The 20529-nt window shown below is 39.8% G+C and overlaps 1 protein-coding gene across 12 annotated transcripts in view; it reads right to left on the reverse strand.

Moving 5' to 3' along the window:
• Positions 1–20529, reverse strand: part of TMEM164 (transmembrane protein 164) — a 193671-nt gene that overhangs the window by 133604 nt on the left and 39538 nt on the right. The window contains exon 1 of one of the 12 annotated variants that reach the window (XM_021932529.2): positions 16584–18422. The exons of the other annotated variants lie outside the window; for them this stretch is intronic. Within the exon in view, the coding sequence (XP_021788221.1) occupies positions 16584–16667 (84 nt within the window). The 5' untranslated portion in view covers positions 16668–18422. Of the gene's footprint in view, positions 1–16583; positions 18423–20529 lie in introns of those variants that run through there. 12 annotated transcript variants of the gene reach the window in all.

Here is a 20529-nt window from a genome sequence, read left to right on the forward strand (position 1 = left end):
ATTAACTCCCTGGGCTGCCCAAAGTTGGTCCTATGACTCGATCCACTTCATACCCTCTGGCCCTCATCATCTCTTTCAGGATCACTGCAATAATCTCCTTACTGGTCTCCTGCCTCCAGGCACACTGCTGTAAGAGGGATCTATCTAAAAGGTCCCTCTGATCTGCCATTGTAAATGCTTCCACAGCTTGCCACTACCTACTGAAAAAGCTCAAGGTTCTTAGGATGGCAGACAAAGCCTTCTTTGCTCTGGATCCTGCCTACCTCTCCAGCATGACAGCCTCGTGAGTTATGTCAAGCTGTACCCTGAACATATTCATGTCAATTACTACACTTCTACTATCTCATTTTCCAATACCTCCATTTTATTCAATTATATGGATATGCAATAATTTACTCAGCCAATATCCTCTGGTTGCACATGTAAATTACATCTAAATTTTCAGTTCCTTTACTATTTCCTTAGCCCACATTGGTAGAAGACAGTCTACATCTTCGAAGGGAATATCCATTTGAAGATTTTTTGACCCATAATGCTAAACTGCCCTCCAGAAAAATTATTTAAATTGCTATTCCCTCCAGCAATATACGAGGATCTGTTTTCTGCTGCAACCTGACAAACAGGTCACTATCATTTGGTAATTATCACGTGTTTAAAAGGCAAAACACACACACACAATTTGCATGCCTTAGATTACCAGAAATGTTAAACTATTTTCTAACAGGTGTATTGGCCAGCCATATTTCTTCTTTTGGGATGTGACCATCTGTGCACTTTGACTATTTTTCAGCTGGTGTGTTCTTTTCAATTGAGTTGTAAAGAGCTATTTATATATTAATGACAGCTAATACAGATTGTTTGAAATTTATTGCAAAAAATTTTCCCGGGCTGTCATTGTTGCAGCTGTTTATGGTAGGTTTTTATTTATGGAAGCTTTTTAAATCTTTATGTAATCAGATGTATTTCTCATTCTCTTTATGGCTTCTGTCTTAGATATTATGCTTTGAAAATCTTTTATAACAGTGGGATTAGAGCATCACCTATTGTTTTCTTAATATTTTCATAATTTTAATTTTTAAATTTAAATCACCCACATCAAGAAATTGTGCCTTTGCTAATCCTATTCCCTCTTCAAGATGGTTTTTCCAGCTTTCCTCTTGTGGCTCTTATCTACCCTTCAAATGCAAAATTAAACATTATTTTCTCCAGGAAAGCTTCCCTTACACTCCACAGTTAAATGCCAATTCTGGGTCATCTCATTATCTCCCTTGATTTGCCTATTTCTAGATTTTACTATTTTTGTCAGTCTAAGGAGTTTATAAAGAAGCTTCCCTCAAGAATTTAAATAAAAGGGATATAAGAGTGTGCCTACTAAGAGTTAAGCTTTAAAATCCCAGACTTGAAAGACCAGATTGTAACCTGCTTGAAATAAACCCAAAGAAAGAATGGGGTTGACCAACCACTGAGGTATAAAATAAGGAGAGTTGCAAACATGTATTTGGTAATGTCCACAACCAAGCAGTATCTACATCCAAGCCCATAAATATGTTTTCTAGTCCCATTGGCAAATTCATCCCTACTAAGAAGATGGGAGGAAGACAGTCAGCAATGCCAAGTGGTTAAGAGTATAGGCTTTAGAGTTAAGACAGACTTGGTGTAAATGACGAGTTGATGGGTGCTGACGAGTTGATGGGTGCAGCACACCAACATGGCACAAGTATACATATGTAACAAACCTGCACGTTGTGCACATGTACCCTAGAACTTAAAAGTATAATAAAAATGAAAAAAAAAAAAAACCAGACAGACTTGGATCCACATGGTGGGTCTGCCACTCACCAGCACTCTGGCCTTGGGCAAGAGATTAGAGGAATTTTCACCTGCAAAATAGGGATAAAAATAGTGCCTATGTCTCACAAGGTTTGGGAGAGGACAAAATGAAACAAAGCAAGAAAAGCATTTGGCACAGTGCCTAGCACATAGCTAGCACTCAATACATAATAGCCATAATTATTCTGATTTCAATAGAAAATTCATCCCTACTATGCACCACATCAGCAACAAATCATATTAAATTTTCAATTCCTCTAACTTCGCTTGTTTTAATTCCACGTTTGCAATAACAACGTTCTGACATATTACTCAGTTTCCCTTGTCCAGCTGCCTACAGAGAATACTTAACCCTTTAGGCTCAGTTCCCTTACCTGTCAAGAGGATTACAATAGTATTATTTCATAGGGTAACTGTAAAATTTAAATGCTTAAGGTACCTAGTTCAAGTGCCTGACACACTGTAAGGAATAAAATAAGCATGAGCTATTGATAGTATCATCCTTATTGGATGCCCAAATTGTATAATCTCCATGGAATCATGAAAAAACATCAGATAAACCCAAATCAGGGGCATTCTACAGAGTAAACTGAACAGTACTCTTCAAAATAGTCAAGGTTGTGAAGGCAAAGACTAAGGAACTACCACAGATTAGAGAAGACTAAAGAGAGATAATATCTAAATGCAATTAAGGATCCTAGATAGATCCTGCAACAGAAAAGGGACACTTGTGAAAAAAAAAAACTGGTAAAACCCAAATAAAGACTATAGTTAAGTTCATGTTGCATTGTATAAATGATAATTTTTCAGTTTTAATAATTTTACCATAGTTACGTAAAATGTTAACATTAGGGGAAGTTGGGTGAAGGATATACAGGAATTCTCTGTAATATCTTCACAACTCCTCTGTAGGTCAAAAGTCATTTCAAACTAATACAAAGTTTTAAAAGGTACTATAATCTAATCCATTAAGCCTCTCTTCACAACCCAGAGTTATCCCCGATCCCCCACCTTTCTCAGCCCCACATGTATTCAGTTCCCAAATCTTGTCTTGACACTTAGACCTTTTCTTTTTTTTTTTTTTTTTTTTCCAGACAGGGTCTTGGTTTGTCACCCAGTCTGGAGTGCATTGGTGTGATCATGGCTCACTGCAGCCTCAAACTCCTAGGCTCAAGCAATCCTCTCACCTCAGCCTCCTGCCTAGTTAGGACTACAGGCATGTGCCACCACACCTAGTTATTTTTATTTTTTGTACATATGGGGTCTCATTTTGTTACCCAGATTAGTCTCGGACTCCTGGCTTCAAGTGATCCTCCCACCTCAGCCTCCCAAAGCACTAGGATTACTAGTGTGAGCCACTGCACCCAGCCCAACCTTTTCAATATATCTGAAATCCACCCTCACTATCTTTTCCTAGTTTGGTCCCTATCATTTTCTTAAACTACTACAGCAGTTTCCTATCTGATCTCCAAGTATCCGGTGTTTTTCCTTCATCACTCTAATTCAGGGGTGTCCAATCTTTTGGCTTCCCTGAGCCACACTGGAAGAAGAATAATTCTCTTGGTCTACACATAAAATACACTAACACTAACGATAGCTGATGAGCTTTAAAAAATAATCGCAAAAAAATCTTATAATGTTTTAAGAAAGTTTATGAATTTGTGTTGGGCTGCGTTCAAAGCTGTCTTGGGCTGCATGCAGCCCGCAGGCTGGACAAGCTTGCTCTAATTTTATACAGTATTGTCAGGTTCCTATTCTTAAAATAGCATTCTGATCCTGTTACACTCCTCCTTGAAAGTTTTAAATGACAGATTCATCACAGTACTTATCAGAATCCCAGCTGACATTTTTTTTGTAGAAACTGACACGCTGATTTTAAAATTCATATGGAAATGCAAGGGACCCCAAATAGCCAATCCAACCTTGAAAAGAAAAAGTGGGAGGACTTACACAGCCTGATTTCAACTTATGATAAAGCAACAGTAACAAAGACAGTGTGGTACTAACCTAAGGAAAGACACAGAGACCAATAAAATAGAATTGAGAGCACTGAAATAAACCCTCAGAACTAATTTTTGACAAAGGCATCAAGACCATCCAATGGTAGAAAGAATAGTCTCTTCAACAAATGATGCTGGGACAACTGGTTATCCACATACAAAAGAATTAAGTTGGACCCCTACCTCATAACCCATATACAAAAATTCACTCAAAATCAAAGACCTAACTGTAAGAGCAAAAACTATAAAACTTGTAAAAGAAAGCACAGGGATAAATGTCATGACCTAGGATTTGGTAATAGACTCTAAGATGTAACCAAAAGCACAAGCAACAAAAGAAAAAATAAATATACTGTACTTCACCAAAATTAAAATATTTTATGCTTCAAATGACACTATTAAGAAAGTGAAAAGACAACCCAGGCTGGGCATGGTGGCTCACACCTGTAATCCCAGCACTTTGGGAGGCCGAGGCGGGCAGATAACTTGAGGTCAGGAGTTCGAGACCAGCCTGGCCCACATAGCGAAACTCTGTCTCTACTAAAAATAATTTTTAAAAAAATAGCCAGGCGTTGTGGCACATGACATGTCTGTAATCCTAGCTACTTGGGAGGCTGAGGCGGGGAGGTGCTTGAACCAGGGAGGCAGAGGTTGCAGTGAGCTGAGATCACACCACTGCACTCCAGCCTGGGCATCAGAGTGAGAATCTGTCTCCAAAAAAAAAAAAAAAAAAAAAGGAAGGAGAGGGGAGAGGAGGGGAGGGGATCCAAAGAATGGGAGAAGAAAAAAATCTGCAAATCATGTATCTAATAGGAGTCTAGTATCCAGAATAAATAGCTCTTAAGACTCAACAATAAAAACACAAGTAACAGATGGACAACTCGATGAAATCAGGAAAACAATGTATGATCAAAATGAAAAGTTAAATAAAAAGATAGAAACTGTAAACAACAGCCAAACAAATTCTGGAGCTGAGGAATACAATGACTGAACTAAAAACAGGAGACTTATCAAGCAGAAGAAAGAACCAGCAAATTTGAAGCACAGTTATTTAAAATTACCTCATCAGAAGAGAAAAAGAAAAAAAAAAAGGATGAAAAGGAACGAAGAACCTTAGAGGGTCAAAAATACGCAATGGGGGAAAAGATGCTTGCTTCAGTAAATGATGTTGGGGAAACTGGATATCCACATGCAAAGTAATGAAATTAGACTCTTATCTTACACCACACACAAAAACCAACTCAAAATGGGCTTAAGACTTAAATGTAACATCTGAAACCATAAAACTCCTACAAGAAAACAGGAAAAACTTTTTGAAATTGGTCTTGGCAATGATTTTTTTAATATGGCATCAAAAGCACATGCAAGAAAAGTGAAAAACAAACAAAAACAATTAGGACTACATCAACCTAAAAAGCTATATAGCAAATATTTGCAAACCACAAATTTGATGTCAATATTTAAAATATATAAAGAACTCATAAACTCAATAGCAGAAATACAAATAACCCAATTTAAAAATGGGCAAAGATCTGAATAGACATTTTTCCAAAGAAGGCATACAAATGGACAACAGGTATATGAAAAGGTGCTCAACATCACTAATCATTGGGGATATGCAAATGAAAACCACGGTGAGATCTCATGTCACCCTTGTCAGAATGGCTATTATAAAAAATGCAAAAGATGGCAATATTGGGGAGGGTGTGGAGAAAATAGAACCCTGGAAAACTGCTGATAGAGATCGATAGAGCCATTATCAAAAATAGTATAATTTCAAAAAAAAAAAAAAAGAAAAGACCTATTCTATGACACAGCAATCCCACTTCTGGATACTTATCCAAGAGTTGAAATCAAGATCTCAAAGGGATATCTGCACTTCTATATTCCTTGCACCATTATTCACAATAGCCAAGATATAGAAACAAGATAAATGTTAATCAATGGATGAATGAATAAAGAAAATGTGGTATATTATCCAACCTTTAAAAAGAAAGATATCCTATTATCATTTTCAGTAACACAGAAGGACCCAAAGGACATTATGTTAAGTGAAATGAGCCAGACACAGAAAGAAAAATATCTTATGATGTCACATAAATATGAAATGTAAATTAGTCAAACTCACAGAAGCTGAGTATAACATGATGGTTAGCTGGGGTTGGTGCTAGGAAAGTAAAATGTTAGTCAAAAAGTACAAAGTTTTAATTTTCCAAGACGAATAAATCCTGAATACCTAATGTATAGCAAGGTGACTATAGGTAAAAATACTGCACTGTATACTTAAAATTTGCTGTAAGAGTAGATCCTAAATATTTCCAACACACACACACACACACACACACACATAAATGATAACTCTATGAAGTAATGAATGTGTTAATTATGGTCGTTTACATATATATATAATCATTAAGTTGAAACCTTAAATATATACATTAAAAATAGCCAAAGTATTAAAAAACTCAACAATAAAAAGACAAATAACCTTGAACAGACATCTCTCCAAAGAAAACATACAGGTACTCAACATGCACATGAAAAGATGTTCAACATCATTAGTCATCAGGGAAATGCAAATCAAACCTACAATGAGATGACACTTCATTCCCACTAGCATGGCTAAAATAAAAAGTCTATCACAAGTATGCACGAGGATGTGGAGAAATTGGAACCCTTTTATACCATTGGTAGGGATGTAAAATGGTGCTGCCACTTTAGAAAAACTGTCTGACAGCTCCTTGAGAGGTTAAACATAGAGTTACAATATGACTCAGCAATTCCACTCCTATACCTGAGGGAAATGAAAACCTATGTCCAAGGGAAATAAAAACCTATGTCCACCTGAAAACTTACACACAGATGTTCACAGAAGTATTATCTCTAATAGCCAAAAGACGGAAACAACCCAAATGCTCACCAACAGACAAATGGATAAATAAAATGTGGCATATCCTTAAAATGGAATATTAATTGGCCATAAAAATAAGTGAAGTACTGATACATGCCAAACATAGACGAATCTTAAAAACATACTAAATGAAAGAAGCCAGTGGAAAAAGGTCACATATTATAATTACTCGATTTATATGAAATGTACAGAATAGATAAAATCTATAGAAACAGAAAGTAGATCAACCATTGCTTAGGGCTGGTGAGTGGGGGAAAGATAGGGAGGGGGGTGAGTTAAATGGTATGGAGTTACTTTTTAGATGATTAAAATGTTCTAAAATTGACTGTGGTGGTGGCTGCACATATATGTGAATATACTAAACAACATTCAATTGTACACTTTAAATGAATGAATTATATGGTATATGATTATAACCCAATAAAGCTGTTTAAAAAAACAAACTTTGGATAGCTCCTTATTGCTTGATAAATAAAAGTCCAAATTCCTTAATTGGGCATTCAACTCCCTCCCCTCCTACATCATCATTTGACCCCCAACCAGCATCATTGCTCACTACTCCCTTTTACATGCTTTTCTATCCAACTAAGATGAATTAGGCACCATTACCCATATACCCCTTGTGGTCTCCCATCTGTCTTTCCTCTCGCTACTCCTTCCCCTGAGATTCTCTCCTCCTGACTCATCTCCACATGTTAATATTCTACTTCTTTCACAAAGCCCAGTTCAAATGCTCCTTCCTATGCAAACCCCTCCCTGTTCTTCAACCCTCACATAGTAGGCACTCAGAAAACTACTGAACGAATGAAGGTACGTAGTTCTCCTATACGATGGCTCTCGTTTTCAGAAGATAATCCTCCCAAAGCCACAACTTTACTTCTTTCTTCCTTTCTTGGTCACAGCAGCAGCTCACTGCTACAGCCCCCTTACCCTGAGGACAATCCCTAACTGGTACCTTGATGAAGAAAGTACTGACATTACATTATGCCAGGGCCGCCGAGTACAGTTGTGCAGGTTGTGCACTGCACAACCCTAGTGGCGCCATTCAATTATAGTCTATGTGAATGGCACCCTCTCCTAGGGTTGTGCAGTGCATAGCCATTCGTGGCGGCCCTGCTTGGAAACATTCCTAGTGTTTGGGAACAAAGCCAAAAAGAACACTCAAGGAGAGAATCACTATGTTGTCGCTATGAAGTAGGCAACTCAAAAATCTTGTCAACAAGGAAGAAACTCAAGCGAATAGCATGGTCATAGCACACAAACAGCATTTGCATGGAATTTAAAACAGGAACATCCAAGAGAAAAAATGTTACTGATGTTTCTCCAGCAGTGGAGAGAGAACAGTACACACATTCTGGTCACACTACAAACCTATGACAGACATGCAAAAGGTACAGTTTTCCATGGACTACCAAAGCCTATATGGTCTCACTCATGAGACTTTTCAACTCCATTGAGTTCCGATTTTAGGTTATAAAACAATCCCTGTTTAATTTGGCTTGAGGTACCTTGATATCAGACAGGGCTGATACACACAAGTGTTCTCATCTCTATAAAGGTCTCTCTTTCATCGTCAATTGACTTATCAGCCTGGTAGTTTACTTATTAAGAAGTGTTTTGTAATGTTGGGGAGTGTGACTCAGTCCACTAGAAACCAACGGCCGTGGGTAAGCTGATAAAAATTAGGCTTTGAACCTACGAACCAAGTTGCAGAGTTAGGACCCGTGTCAACTCCACCAAGGCACAGACACCCTCAAGCTCAGCCAGAGCAGCCGGCCAACTAGCTGGCTAAGTCAAAACTGCAACCAGTAATTCAGGGCACTCCAAAATGGAGAGCCATAAAGGACTGGACATATTGGTAGTGACAACAGGTGAGCTGGTGATAGAGTTCAGGGGTGCCAGACATTGGGTTTGTTTCTTCTTTTTGTTCCCCACTCCAGTTCAGTTCAGCCTCCCACTTCCATATTTGCTCCACCTGGAATATTTCATTCCACTTCTTCTGTCTCCTCTAGAGATTTCCTGAATAACTCACAAAAATTAAGCATTCTTTTTGTGAACTCCATTTGTATTTGTTGGTACTATACACTAATCACTTATTAGTCTCATACTGTTGTTAGTAACAACAATAGCAGCAGTAGTTATTCCTTGTTGAGTGCTTACTAGGTGCCCGGCACAACAGTCAATGTCTTACATGTATTAATTCACATATTCTTCATAGCAATCCTATTATGTAAGAGATTATTATTTTCCTCCTGTTTGCATACAAGGAAACTGAGCTACAGAAAGGTTAAACAAATTGCCTAAGGTTGCACAACTGACAAGTGAGTCAAAGAGTCAGGCCTGGAACCCAGAACTATCTGATTCCAGAGGTCATGTTTGTTGCCAATACTACCTTTTGTCTGCACCATAAGATAATTTGTCTTTTCTGGAGTTTCCTCTGCCCCAACTCCACACAGTGCCTAACACACCATCGGACATATAAAAGTCCTCCAGAACACATGCGTACATCAACCTCTGCTCCCTATCCATAGCTCAGCCCAGGATATAAGCTGGAATAGACAGGAAGACAGTGTAGTTAGCATGAAGGGGCTTGACTTTTCCAGGAGCCATAGGAGTCGTCCTCCTCTGACCCATTTAAGAGAGGATCCTGCTGCTCCTTGACCTCAATCCCAGAAAAATATTTAGAACAGGATGACCTGGTTACCTTGAAACTCGTCAAGAAAACTCTGAAGTAACACAGCCTAGGCCAACCCATGGGAGGAATGGATGGTATCCAGTTCCCTGAAGCAAGAGGACCAATTGTGTCAGAGCCAAAGTCACATGGGACAGCTAATGTTTGCAGTGCTCCACCACCAATGAACTCTATGGTCAAAGTTGGGGTTTTTATGAGGGTGGGGGAGAGGTGTATTTTTTTAAAAGGAAGTATTTTTTACACCTCCTTAAGCCTCAGTTTTTTCATCGTTTAAAATAGAAATACGAATACCTACCATTTGCAGTGCTTCTAAGGCATAAAATGAGAATGTAATAAAAGCATCTATTTCCTGGTGCCTACATCAGTTAGTACTACGTTCTGAGCACACAGTGATGCAGGACATCATTCCTGTCTGCAAGAAGCTCACAGTCTGGCTAACAAAGGTCTTCTAAGGCACCCTGTCAACCAATAATAAAGCTGGTTGTTGAGTTACCCTAACTCTCAGCAAGACATTTTATCAAAGGAAAATTTTGGTGGGAAAGAAGGTAAGACCTGTTGGCAAGAGTAAAGATTGTGGGTTATGTCTTTGCTTCCCTATCTTTGCTGCAAATCTCCCATCCACACCTTTATATTTAAAAATTGGGGAAGGGGACTCCATTAATCACTGTTTTAAAAAATGATGCACGTAGGCCGGGCACAGTGGCTCACGCCTGTAATCCCAGCACTTCGGGAGGCCAAGGCGGGTGGATCACGAGGTGAAGAGATCAAGACCATCCTGGTCAACATGGTGAAACCCCGTCTCTACTAAAAATACAAAAAAATTAGCTGGGCACGGTAGCCCCACCTACTCGGGAGGCTGAGGCAGGAGAATCGCTTGAACCTGGGAGGCGGAAGTTGCAGTGAGCCGAGATGGCGCCATGGCACTCCAGCCCATGCGATGGAGCAAGACTCCATCTCAAAAAAAAAAAAAAAAAGCATGTAAACGCTGTTCTTTTCCTTCACAACACATATCACCATTTCTCATTTATATTTAGCTATGTTTTGATTAAATGTTGATCTTCCCTGCTGACCATAAGCTCCTGGAGAGTTTGAGCTGTGTGATGGTCCTCACTGTAGGTTCAGAACTTAACACAGTGCCTGGAACACACGAGATGCTCATCAGATACTTGCTGAATGAATAAATGAAACAAGATGTCTCTATACAATATGGATAGACTTGGTTACCTAAGCAAAAGCCATTTTAGAATATTCAAGCCTTGTTTATGCATGCAGTAATTCTCAAGATTTCCAAGAATCTGGTAATGGCAGTTTGTTTCTGGGGAGAAGAACTAGTGGATTAGGGGTCAGAGGTTGGAGGGAATCCTATATGCTATTCTATTTCTTTAAAATTGTACGAATTTTTAAATAACAACCAAACATAAATATACCAGATACAATGGATTTGCTCTATTTGAAGCCCAAACAAACAAACAAAACCCAAGCCTTTCCATAGGAAAGCGAAATCTTGGAGGGAAGGGAAAGGACATTGTGCCCTTGTGTGACTAAAATCCTAAGAATCAGGGGTCCTTAAGAATGAGGTTGATTTATACATGGAGTGATGGCTAAGATACTAAGGGGAAAAAGTACAAACATTGTTGAATGATCCCATTTTTAAAATAAAAGTATAAAATGTTTGGCATATGCAGAGATAAAAATCAGAAGGAAAAACATGCTTACAGTGGATATGTCTGGGAGACTGACTTCTAGGGGACTCTTGTTTGCTATGTGTCATATTCCTATAATTTTCTGGGCTTGAATCATGAACATGTGTTGTTTTATGTTAGGAAAATACTATTAAAAGGCAATTTCACTAAAAATATAAGTATGGTGCCTAACTCTGCTAACCACCTGGGGCATGAGAAGGGAGTCAGCTGAAAGTTGGGGCAGTTTTGAAAACCTGGAAAGCGCTGGCCAAACCATACTGGGGAATGAAGCTGCTGTTCCTCCACAAACTGGAAAGATTTATTTTAATCCTCAAGCCACTGTTACAGTCCAGAAGCCAAGCCAGCTGAATAATTGGATTTTCTTTTTCTTTTTTTTCTTTTTTGAAAGAAAGTTACCTCTCTTTTGTATGCAATAGTAATGACAGGAGGGTCACAGTGAGCCTCTTTAAATTCTTAAGCTTTATTGCTTCCCTGTTCTAGGCAGGTAAAACTAAGGTACAGAAAAGTTGATTCTATTTACGTCACCTGGCTCAAACAGCTGAAACCAAGTTGTTTGGCTTTGCTGTAAAACTCAGCGGTTCTAAATCCTGAATGCACATTAGACTCACGTAGGCAGTTTATTGTTTCATAAAAGAAAAAAAAAAAATTTCTGGGGCCTACTCCTCAAGATCCCTACTCAACTGGTTGGGCCTGAGGTCTGGACATCAGTATTTTAAAGTGCCCCCGCTGATTTCAACGTACAGCCGGTTTATAAGTCACTATTCTACCCACTGCTTAATATCCCAGTAACCTTAGAGAAAGGGACCTTAGTCACCATTTTAAAAAATCTTCTTTAGGCTGTATATTCCCCTCAAAGGAAGGCAAGCCAAAGAAGCCTGTAACCAAGACAACAAGCTGGGAGCACAAAGAGATAGGTCTTCTGTGATCTGAAACCAAAGGAAGCAGAAGAGAAAAAGTAGAGGTCTGAAAGCAGGTACTGAAAAACTGGAAAGAAACTAGATAACAAAGACATCCTGTCTGAGAAAGTTCCCAAATGTTAGCACGTCAAACTTCTGTTCTACCTCCCAAACTAGGCGCCTTGATACAGATGCCCTAACAGCTGAAAGCAACCCTGAATTAGCAATTAAACCCTTAAAAACTTGCTTTCTTCTTAATGGAACTTCTGGGGGAAAATGAGAATGTCTGCTTTTGTGGAGGTAACAAACCAATTTTTTTTTTTCTTCCAAGCCCACTCTCTCCTCCCCATATGTACCTGACCCAATTGCAAAGCAGGATGACAATGAAACATGAATTCCTCATGTGTTTGGATTTTCAAAAAGGGTTCTTCCTCCACATGTACTCTGACCCTGGAGCTTGGGTTTTGTTCCCAACCAGGGAAGTACTGAGATGGATAAAAGGGCTGGGGACGCTGCAAATTGAAAGCCACAGAGTTGGCCTTTTGTTCTTTTTTCTCAGGCAAGGGCTATTCTAGAAAGCCGACATCAAAAGGAAAATGCAGCCTGAGATGAGCTGAAATTGCACAAAATGTGATGAGGCATAAATGAAAAAAAAGAAAGGAAAAAGGAACAAGGGGCTTTCTGTACCAGAAGAGGCTCTTTTCTGAAAACTGCCTCAAATTACAGCACTTTCTACATTTGCTTCACTCCGGGAATGGTTGTATCGTACCTAGCACCAAAATGTGTTTTGCCACATTATGAGGAGAAATTAAGCCACATGCAAATGGCCCAGAGTTTGGTGGTTTGGCAGTCACAAGGAGGAAAGAAATGCGTGACTCCAAGAAGAGTCCCTCTATACTCATTTGGTTCCCTTGGCCCAGAAAGACAAAGGGGAGTTTATTCAGAGTGACATAAAGGAAGAGTCGCACAAGCAAATCAGTGATGGGGCAAAGCATTGATGGTTTGAAGGAAGACATGCATTACCTTTTCTTAACGGTGTTCAATGAATTTCCTTTATTATTCATTATATTAGCCTCTAAGGACTTTGGGCAGCCCAATGGAAGGCTCTCAAAGCCCTTTGAGTTTAGCTTTTGGGCTTACAATGGTTTTAATTAGCCACTTGCCAGCTGTTTTCTTCACCACAGGGAGAAAAAAAGCCATCCTGATGTGGGACTCCTGAAGTGTGTCCTACTGAAAGCCAAGTGGAGAAAGGAGCTATGTCATCCTCTCCACCCAGTCATGTACCTACCACAAAAATCCAACCCTCAGTCCCAAGCTTACACATGGAAAAGCACTGCTTTCCCTCTTCTCCAAGGGTCTACAGATATTTTCTCCTTGCATGTCATCTGATGGGTCCTTCCTCCTAAATGCCTCTGAACTTTACTAAGATGATCCATTAGGCCAGGGGTCCCCAAGCCCCAGACCACAGAATGGTACCAATCCATGGCCTGTTAGGAACCAAGCCACACAGCAGGAAGTGAGTGCCAGATGAGTGAGCATCATCGCCTGAGCTCCACCTCCTGTCAGATCAGTGACAGCATTAGATTCTCATAGGAGCATGAAGAGGGATCTAGACTGCATGCTTGGGATCTAGGTTGCATGCTCCTTATGAGAATCTAATGCCTGATGATCTGAAGTGGCACAGTTTCATCCTGAAACCATCCTCCCTCACCCCCCACCTCAGTCCATGGAAAAATTATCTTTCACAAAACCTGTCCCTGGTGCCAAAAAGGTTCGAGACTGCTGTATTAGGCTGTATGCCCTTTAATCCAGTCTTATGGAATTCTATACTGAGCAGCAGAAACCCCCAAGAGCCACAATGAGAAGGCAAATAACATTAGGCAACAGGTATTTAAGGTACTATGCAATTTCTAATAGCTAAGGCAGGGCCCCAAATCAAATGATCTAAAGGCCCTTATATCTCTATAAGAACTACATAAAACCACTACTCCTAATAATGACAACAACATTTATCAAACCACATGCTTATCAATTAAATGGTAAATGGAATAGAAAACTCTGAATGGTATTTTGAACACACTAGCAGAGAGACTGTAGCAAATCACATAATCAAGAAATGCCCGCTGAGCATTCAGTTATGTTCTACACTCTGTACAGATGTGGAATCCCAGAATAATGAACAGCCATCTGTTATGTCTAAATTCTGTAAGCAGCGCCATGGGTAAACTGTACTCCCCTAGCTCCTCCTCTCCAGGCCCAGCAAAAATGATCTAAATCTAAATTACAGAAGGTATGTTCTGCATTACTTCACTCTCCTATTTCCCTCTATATATCACCAGTAGTGAGCCTGATCAAATGATTTGAGACTGCTACAAATAACCCCCAGGATAAGTTATTCCAATGCATTCAGACTTTATTTGTAGAAACATATACCTCTGGAAGAAAATACCATTGCCTGGAAGTCAGAAGGCCGAAGTTCTAATTCCAAAACAGCTGCTAACTATGGACTTGGAAAAAGAAAAAAAAAAAAAAACTTGGCCCCTCTAAATCTCAGAGTCCACATCTGTAAAAGAGGGTGGGAACCCCTGTACAAGATCATTATTATTAAGAACCGGCCATATCATTATTAAGAACCTGCTACTTGCCAGGCACTATGCTAAGTGCTGGGGATACTACAGTGAGTAACATACACATGGTCTTTCCTTCTGTGGAGTATTCAGTCTGGCCGAAGGGAAGATAAATGACATAAAGCATACAAATCACTCTATAATAAAAACGGTGATCAGAGCTTTGACAGCTGTAACACAAAACACCAGTGAGAAGGCGTAGGCAAGAGGAGAAGGCTCCAGGTAGAGGGAAGAGCATAGCTAAAGGCTTAAATGGCCCAGAGGTTACAAAGACACATTCAGGGAACTTAAAGTAGTTCCTGTTGCCTAGACAGTATAGAGTGCCAGAGGAAACATGGTAAGAAATGATACTGGAGAGATGAGCAGAAAAGTCAGATCACACAAAGCCTAGGAGGCCTAGAAAAGGAGTTTGAATTGTTCCCTCCAATAATAAATCCCTATGGTGATGCTCAGAGAATGAAGCTGGGATGTATGCCTAGGATCACAGGTCTGAACCCTGAGGCTTTTCCCCATCAAAAATACTTTTAGGCATTCTGGTAAGGGGCTGGAGGGGTTGTACTTCTACTCCACTTCCCATTAAATAGGCTTTTGCCAGCTGGTCTGGGAACCTGAACCACAAGAAGAATATTGTGTCCTTGGGAAAATGCAATCTGAATTCTAAATAGACTTCCAAAGAAACTTCTGCAACAAAATCCATTCAACACTTGTTGGGGAATGTGTGGAAAGCAATGAAACACAGGACCCTGCTTTACTCCATAGAGACAGTTTTTGAAAAAAGACTCAACACTATAACCAGACCAGAGACTACATAGCCAGACTCTTAAACACAATATCCTCATTTTGATTAGTAGGGTTGTATTTAGGCACAACCATTGAATGGCATTATGCAGTGCCTATTAGATATTTAAATTACCACAAAACCCCAAATATGTTGGGAATGACTATCTATTTTCACTCTGAAGAAAGACAATGCAGAAATGGAGAAGGTGGTCTCTTTAGAAGGAAACACGGATGCAAGCCAAGTCTGTAACTTAAACAGAATCTTCCTGTGTCTCTGCCCAATCAACTCTTAATTATTCAGGCATTAATTCAGCAAATGTTTGAATGTTAAGTGTCATATAATTTAGCATGCTGGCATCTCTATTTTTCCTCACGTTCCTTTCAGTAGACAGCTTTTAACTATTTGCACTTAGAAAAATACCTTCTGACACCTGGAATGCCCCACTTTCCTCTCCCCACCCACTCACTTGCTCTACAAATAGTGAGTGAAAGAGAAGTGTTGGTAATTTCCCAGAGCTACCCTCCAAATCCCCTCCTGTCATTTTACAGAGTAGCCTTTCTCAAGGTTTAGTGCACACAAATATCACCTGGAGGTGGGTGAGTTAAAATTCATATTTCTAAGCCCATTCTGTCCCCCATCCCAATATCTGGACTCAATAGTTTGGCGATAGGGCCCAGGAATTAGCATTTTTCCCTCAGTGCATTCAAGGTGGAAGGAATCAGCATTTTTAATAAGCACACATGGTGACTCTGATGCAAGTGGGTCAAGAACCATACTTTGAGAAATACTATTGTGGATATTTTGGCTAGCTGAGTCCCAAGTCCTGAACGAAGAATGGTTGCTAGGGGCCCACATTAAACTCAGCCAACAAGAAAGCTGGGTGGCACCAACAAAAAGGGGGTACAACAGATGGGAGAGGAAACTAGCATCCTAGTCAATTGCCCCCAACTCTATTTTAGTTTTTTAAAAGATCCCATATTTTGACTTAAATCAAGCAAATGGCATTGCTGTTCCAGCAATCTCCTAGTGATACCAGAAGAGAAACTCAAACAGGCAGCGTTTATTAACAGAAAGAAAATATAAAAGTAGAAGAAACAATGTTAATTTGCTTGGCCCCATCCCACCTTTTTTCAGCCTCCTTACCTCTCCTGCTAGTTGTTTCCATTTCTGTGACTGGATGCTGCTGTGGCAGGGAAGAGAGGCCAAGGTGGGGCAGTCTTCTATCATTCACATTAATGCTTTCCTCTATTACATGAATAATCAAGAGTTGACTGGAAAGAGGAATAAGCAAAAGGCAAATACTCTACTGAGAGGTTAAATAGGTTAAAGAAGGCCCCCTGTTGGTTGAGAGCTGTGAAGTGATAAATGAACAGTCAGGATCCCTGCCTCTTTTCATTCTCACTGTTTGCCAGGAACACAGATTCAAAGCCCATAACGTCAGCACTGAGCTTGACAGAAATAATCAGGTATCTGTGTTTTTCCACTGTTCCCCGTAATACCTAGAATAGTCTTCAGCACTTCATGTTAGCCTTAAATGTAAACCAACTGTTGTTGACTCAATCCAGAAGTCGATTGTAAAGGTAGGGGCCTATATCTGGTCCGATAATTTCCACTGTGGGAAAACAGAGTCTCATTCAAGCTGGCCCAAGAAAAGGGAGGTTTGTGGAAAGAATACAGGTATCCCATTCGAATCCTAGGGTAGGATAAAGCTGGGCCTCAGGAGAACTGGAAGGTGGTTCTGGGTTCATGGTGTCTGTAGGAAACAGCTCTTCTGTCTCTCAAGGCATCTCTCTTCCTCCCTTGCAAGGTCCCTCTGTTTGCTCATGGTTTCTGTCCCTTCATAAAACTAGCTAGGACATGGACTGTCATGACTACTCCACTCCCCATCATCTTTTGGCTCTTTTCCCTGTTACAAACTGCCTTAGGCTCTCAGCTTCCCAATTCTAATTTCCTAGGAGAGGAATATGAAAGACTCAGCTCTCAGCTGGTCAAGCCCATGTTACCTGCTAGGTGACAGATGGGCTGTCTTGGTGACAGGTGGCCACTCAGTCCAATCAACCTAAGTCAGGGAGGCAGGGTCTCTGGCATAGTTCATGGCTGCTGGCACCTAGCACAGCTGGCATGGAGTGGTTTGTCTGGGATATGGACCGGAAGACATAGTAAAATACATATGATACAAGCCTGATCCTTAGCATGTAATTTGAAAGATAATGACATGTCCATTCATGAGCTTCAAACATCCATAATCTTTCTTATCAAGGATAGTACCTGACCCCAACTCTAAAAACTTAGTCCCCTTTACTCCCATTAAATTAACTTCTTTAAACTGGTAAAAGAATCTAAATATGTCATATTACAGAGGAAACACCATTCTGCCAGCTCCCTGGGGTAAAGAGGGAAGGATAAGAGAGTGTAAGGCAGACAAATCCTGATAAACTGATACCACTGGCCTTTAGCCCATCTCTCTGCAAGCGTTCAGTCAGTTTGCTTTACACCCTATGATCATCTTATCCTCCTCTAAGTTTCTCCAAGTGCCATGTGAGGTCAGTGTTCAATGTTAACTAGAACAAGGCAAGCAGCATTACAAACCAACAGATGGCAATTGAGAGCTTATCATTCTTGGATTATTTTATTCCCTGGAGTGATACATGCCAGGGAGTAAAGCAAGCTATTTTGACAGCAACCTAGTAACAGCTGTCTTCTTCCTCCACTTCTAGGTTAACTCATCCCCTAGATAACCTTCTTTTCTCTTCTCAATTCCCTGTTGCAACAATAATAAATGCCACACCTGATGGAGTCATTAGGCACTTACCTAGTGACAAGTGCCTAGGACAGAGGAGAAAACAAATAAACACTGACAACCACTGAAAACTGACATATCAGGCCAGGCATGTCAGCTCATGCCTGTAAGTCCAGCACTTTGGGAGGCCAAGGCAGAACGATCATGTGAGCCCAGGAGTTCCAAAATAGCCTGGGCAATATAGTGAGACCCCATCTGTAGAAAAAAGGGAAAAAAAAAAAAAAAAAAAGCCAGGAATGGTGGCAGTCCCAAGAGGCTGTGGTGGGAGGATTGCTTCAGTCTAGGAGTTCAAGGTGGCAGTGAGCTATGATCACGCCACTGCACTCCAGCCTGGGTGACAGAGCAAGACTTTGTCTCAAAAACAAACAACAACAACAACAACAAAAAAAACCTGACAGATTATCACAACAAGAAAACATGATGGTGGCCATCTCTCAAGATGAGGAACAAATGAGGAGAAATTAAAAGGTTGTATTTCCTGGAAAACAATGTTTCCCGAACTCAAAGCAGGGCCTACTGGAGATTAAGAAAGATTCCAAATAGGATTTCAAAGACCAGAGCTGTAAAGCCCTAAAGACATGTGAAGGAATTTGATATGTAGCCTTATCTCTCAATTATCCCTGACTAGCTTAGTTTGAGTTTTCCTGTAACTCTTCCCCGTGCTCATGGATTGTCGTCTTACCGCTTCAGGTAAGTAAGTTATAGTAGCCTCTGGGGGGAGAAATGGAAAGTATGGTGCTCTATTGTTGTTTCCAACAGTAGTTTTCAACCTTTTGTCCCATGTGCCACCTATCATCACTTCTTCAAAATAGCCCTTCGAAATCCCTTACATTTCCTTCACACAAGGGATATTATGTAGCTGTTAAAGTGAATGAAGTAGAGCTGTTAAAATGAATGAAGGAAAACTATACACACTGGCATGGAAAATAGCCTAACTGTATTACCAAGTGAAAAAAGTCTCAGAGTGGAAGGAATCATCCCATTTTTATTTTTTAAAAAATGTGTAAAGAAAAAGCTCTGAAAGAATAAATGCTAGTTGTTAATAATGATTATCTCTGGCAGATGGGTTTATGGGGGACTTTCACTTTCTATTTTTGCCGTTTCTCACTTGCTTAAATTTTTCTTACAACACATGCTTTTTTGCAACCAGGAAAAAGATATTTTTAACCCTTACAGTTCGTTGATATGTGGTACCACCACAGCTTTAGTTTTCAATTCCAATTTGAACAGGATTTAGAGAGGCTGGGGGGTACAAAGTAACAAAGAAGCATCCCTGGGGTTAGAAGAAAGTAGTCTACTCCATTTATAGTAGTCAACACTCAGAAAATAAATTCCACTAATGGGATAGAAGACAGTAGGGTAAAGATATCAAACACATGGGTTCTGGAGTCTGACTTCAAGTCCCAGCCTACTACTAACTTATTCTACATTTCCTCCTCTATTTACTGATAATATCTCGTAATACTTGGAACACGTCTAGCATATGATGTGCTCAACAAATAATTATTCTCACTTTTATTGAGGGAGCTAAAGTGTTGTAATTGAAAATTATTTTCATTTACTTTTAGTTATGTCTAATTTAATTTAAATAGTTTCAGTGTAGACACTGTGATAAATACGCCTCTGTGTTAGTTTTATTCTACACCATAGGGTGGTGAGTTAACATTCTGTTGCATACTGGGAGCCCAATAGCACTGGCTAGAAAGAGTTGATTGTGTACATCTCTTCCCAACTCCTTTGTTACCTTAGTGAGGAGGCAGACTGGCAGCTTGAAATTGACCATGGAAATTGGCAAATGCCATAAATCAGAGCTTTAAACATTTACCACACACCACTGTTGACATCTGAAGACCCCTAACTGAGAATACGAACTCCAGGGGTGATATTAGTTAGCAACTGAAATTTCTAATCAAAGCCTACAATCAAGAATTCCTGCAACTCAGCAACAAAAACAAACCAGGTTTTTTCAAAAAATGGGCAAAGAACTTGAACAAACATTTCTCCAAAGAAGATATACAAATGGCTAATAAGCACATGAAATAATGTTCAACATCATTAGTCATCAGGGAAATGCAAAACAAAACCACAATGATATACCACTTCATACTGCTAGGATGGCTATAATTTTAAAAATAGAAAATAACAAGTGCTGGTGAGGATATATAGAAATTGGAACCCTTGTACATTACTGGTGGGAATGTAAAGTGGCCAGTTGTTGTGGAAAACAGTTTGGCAGTTCCTCAAGAAGCTAAACATAGAATTACCATATGACTCAGCAATTCCACTCCT

Source organism: Papio anubis, chromosome X (assembly GCF_008728515.1).
Source record: "Papio anubis isolate 15944 chromosome X, Panubis1.0, whole genome shotgun sequence".
NCBI classification, from domain to species: Eukaryota; Metazoa; Chordata; class Mammalia; order Primates; family Cercopithecidae; genus Papio; species Papio anubis.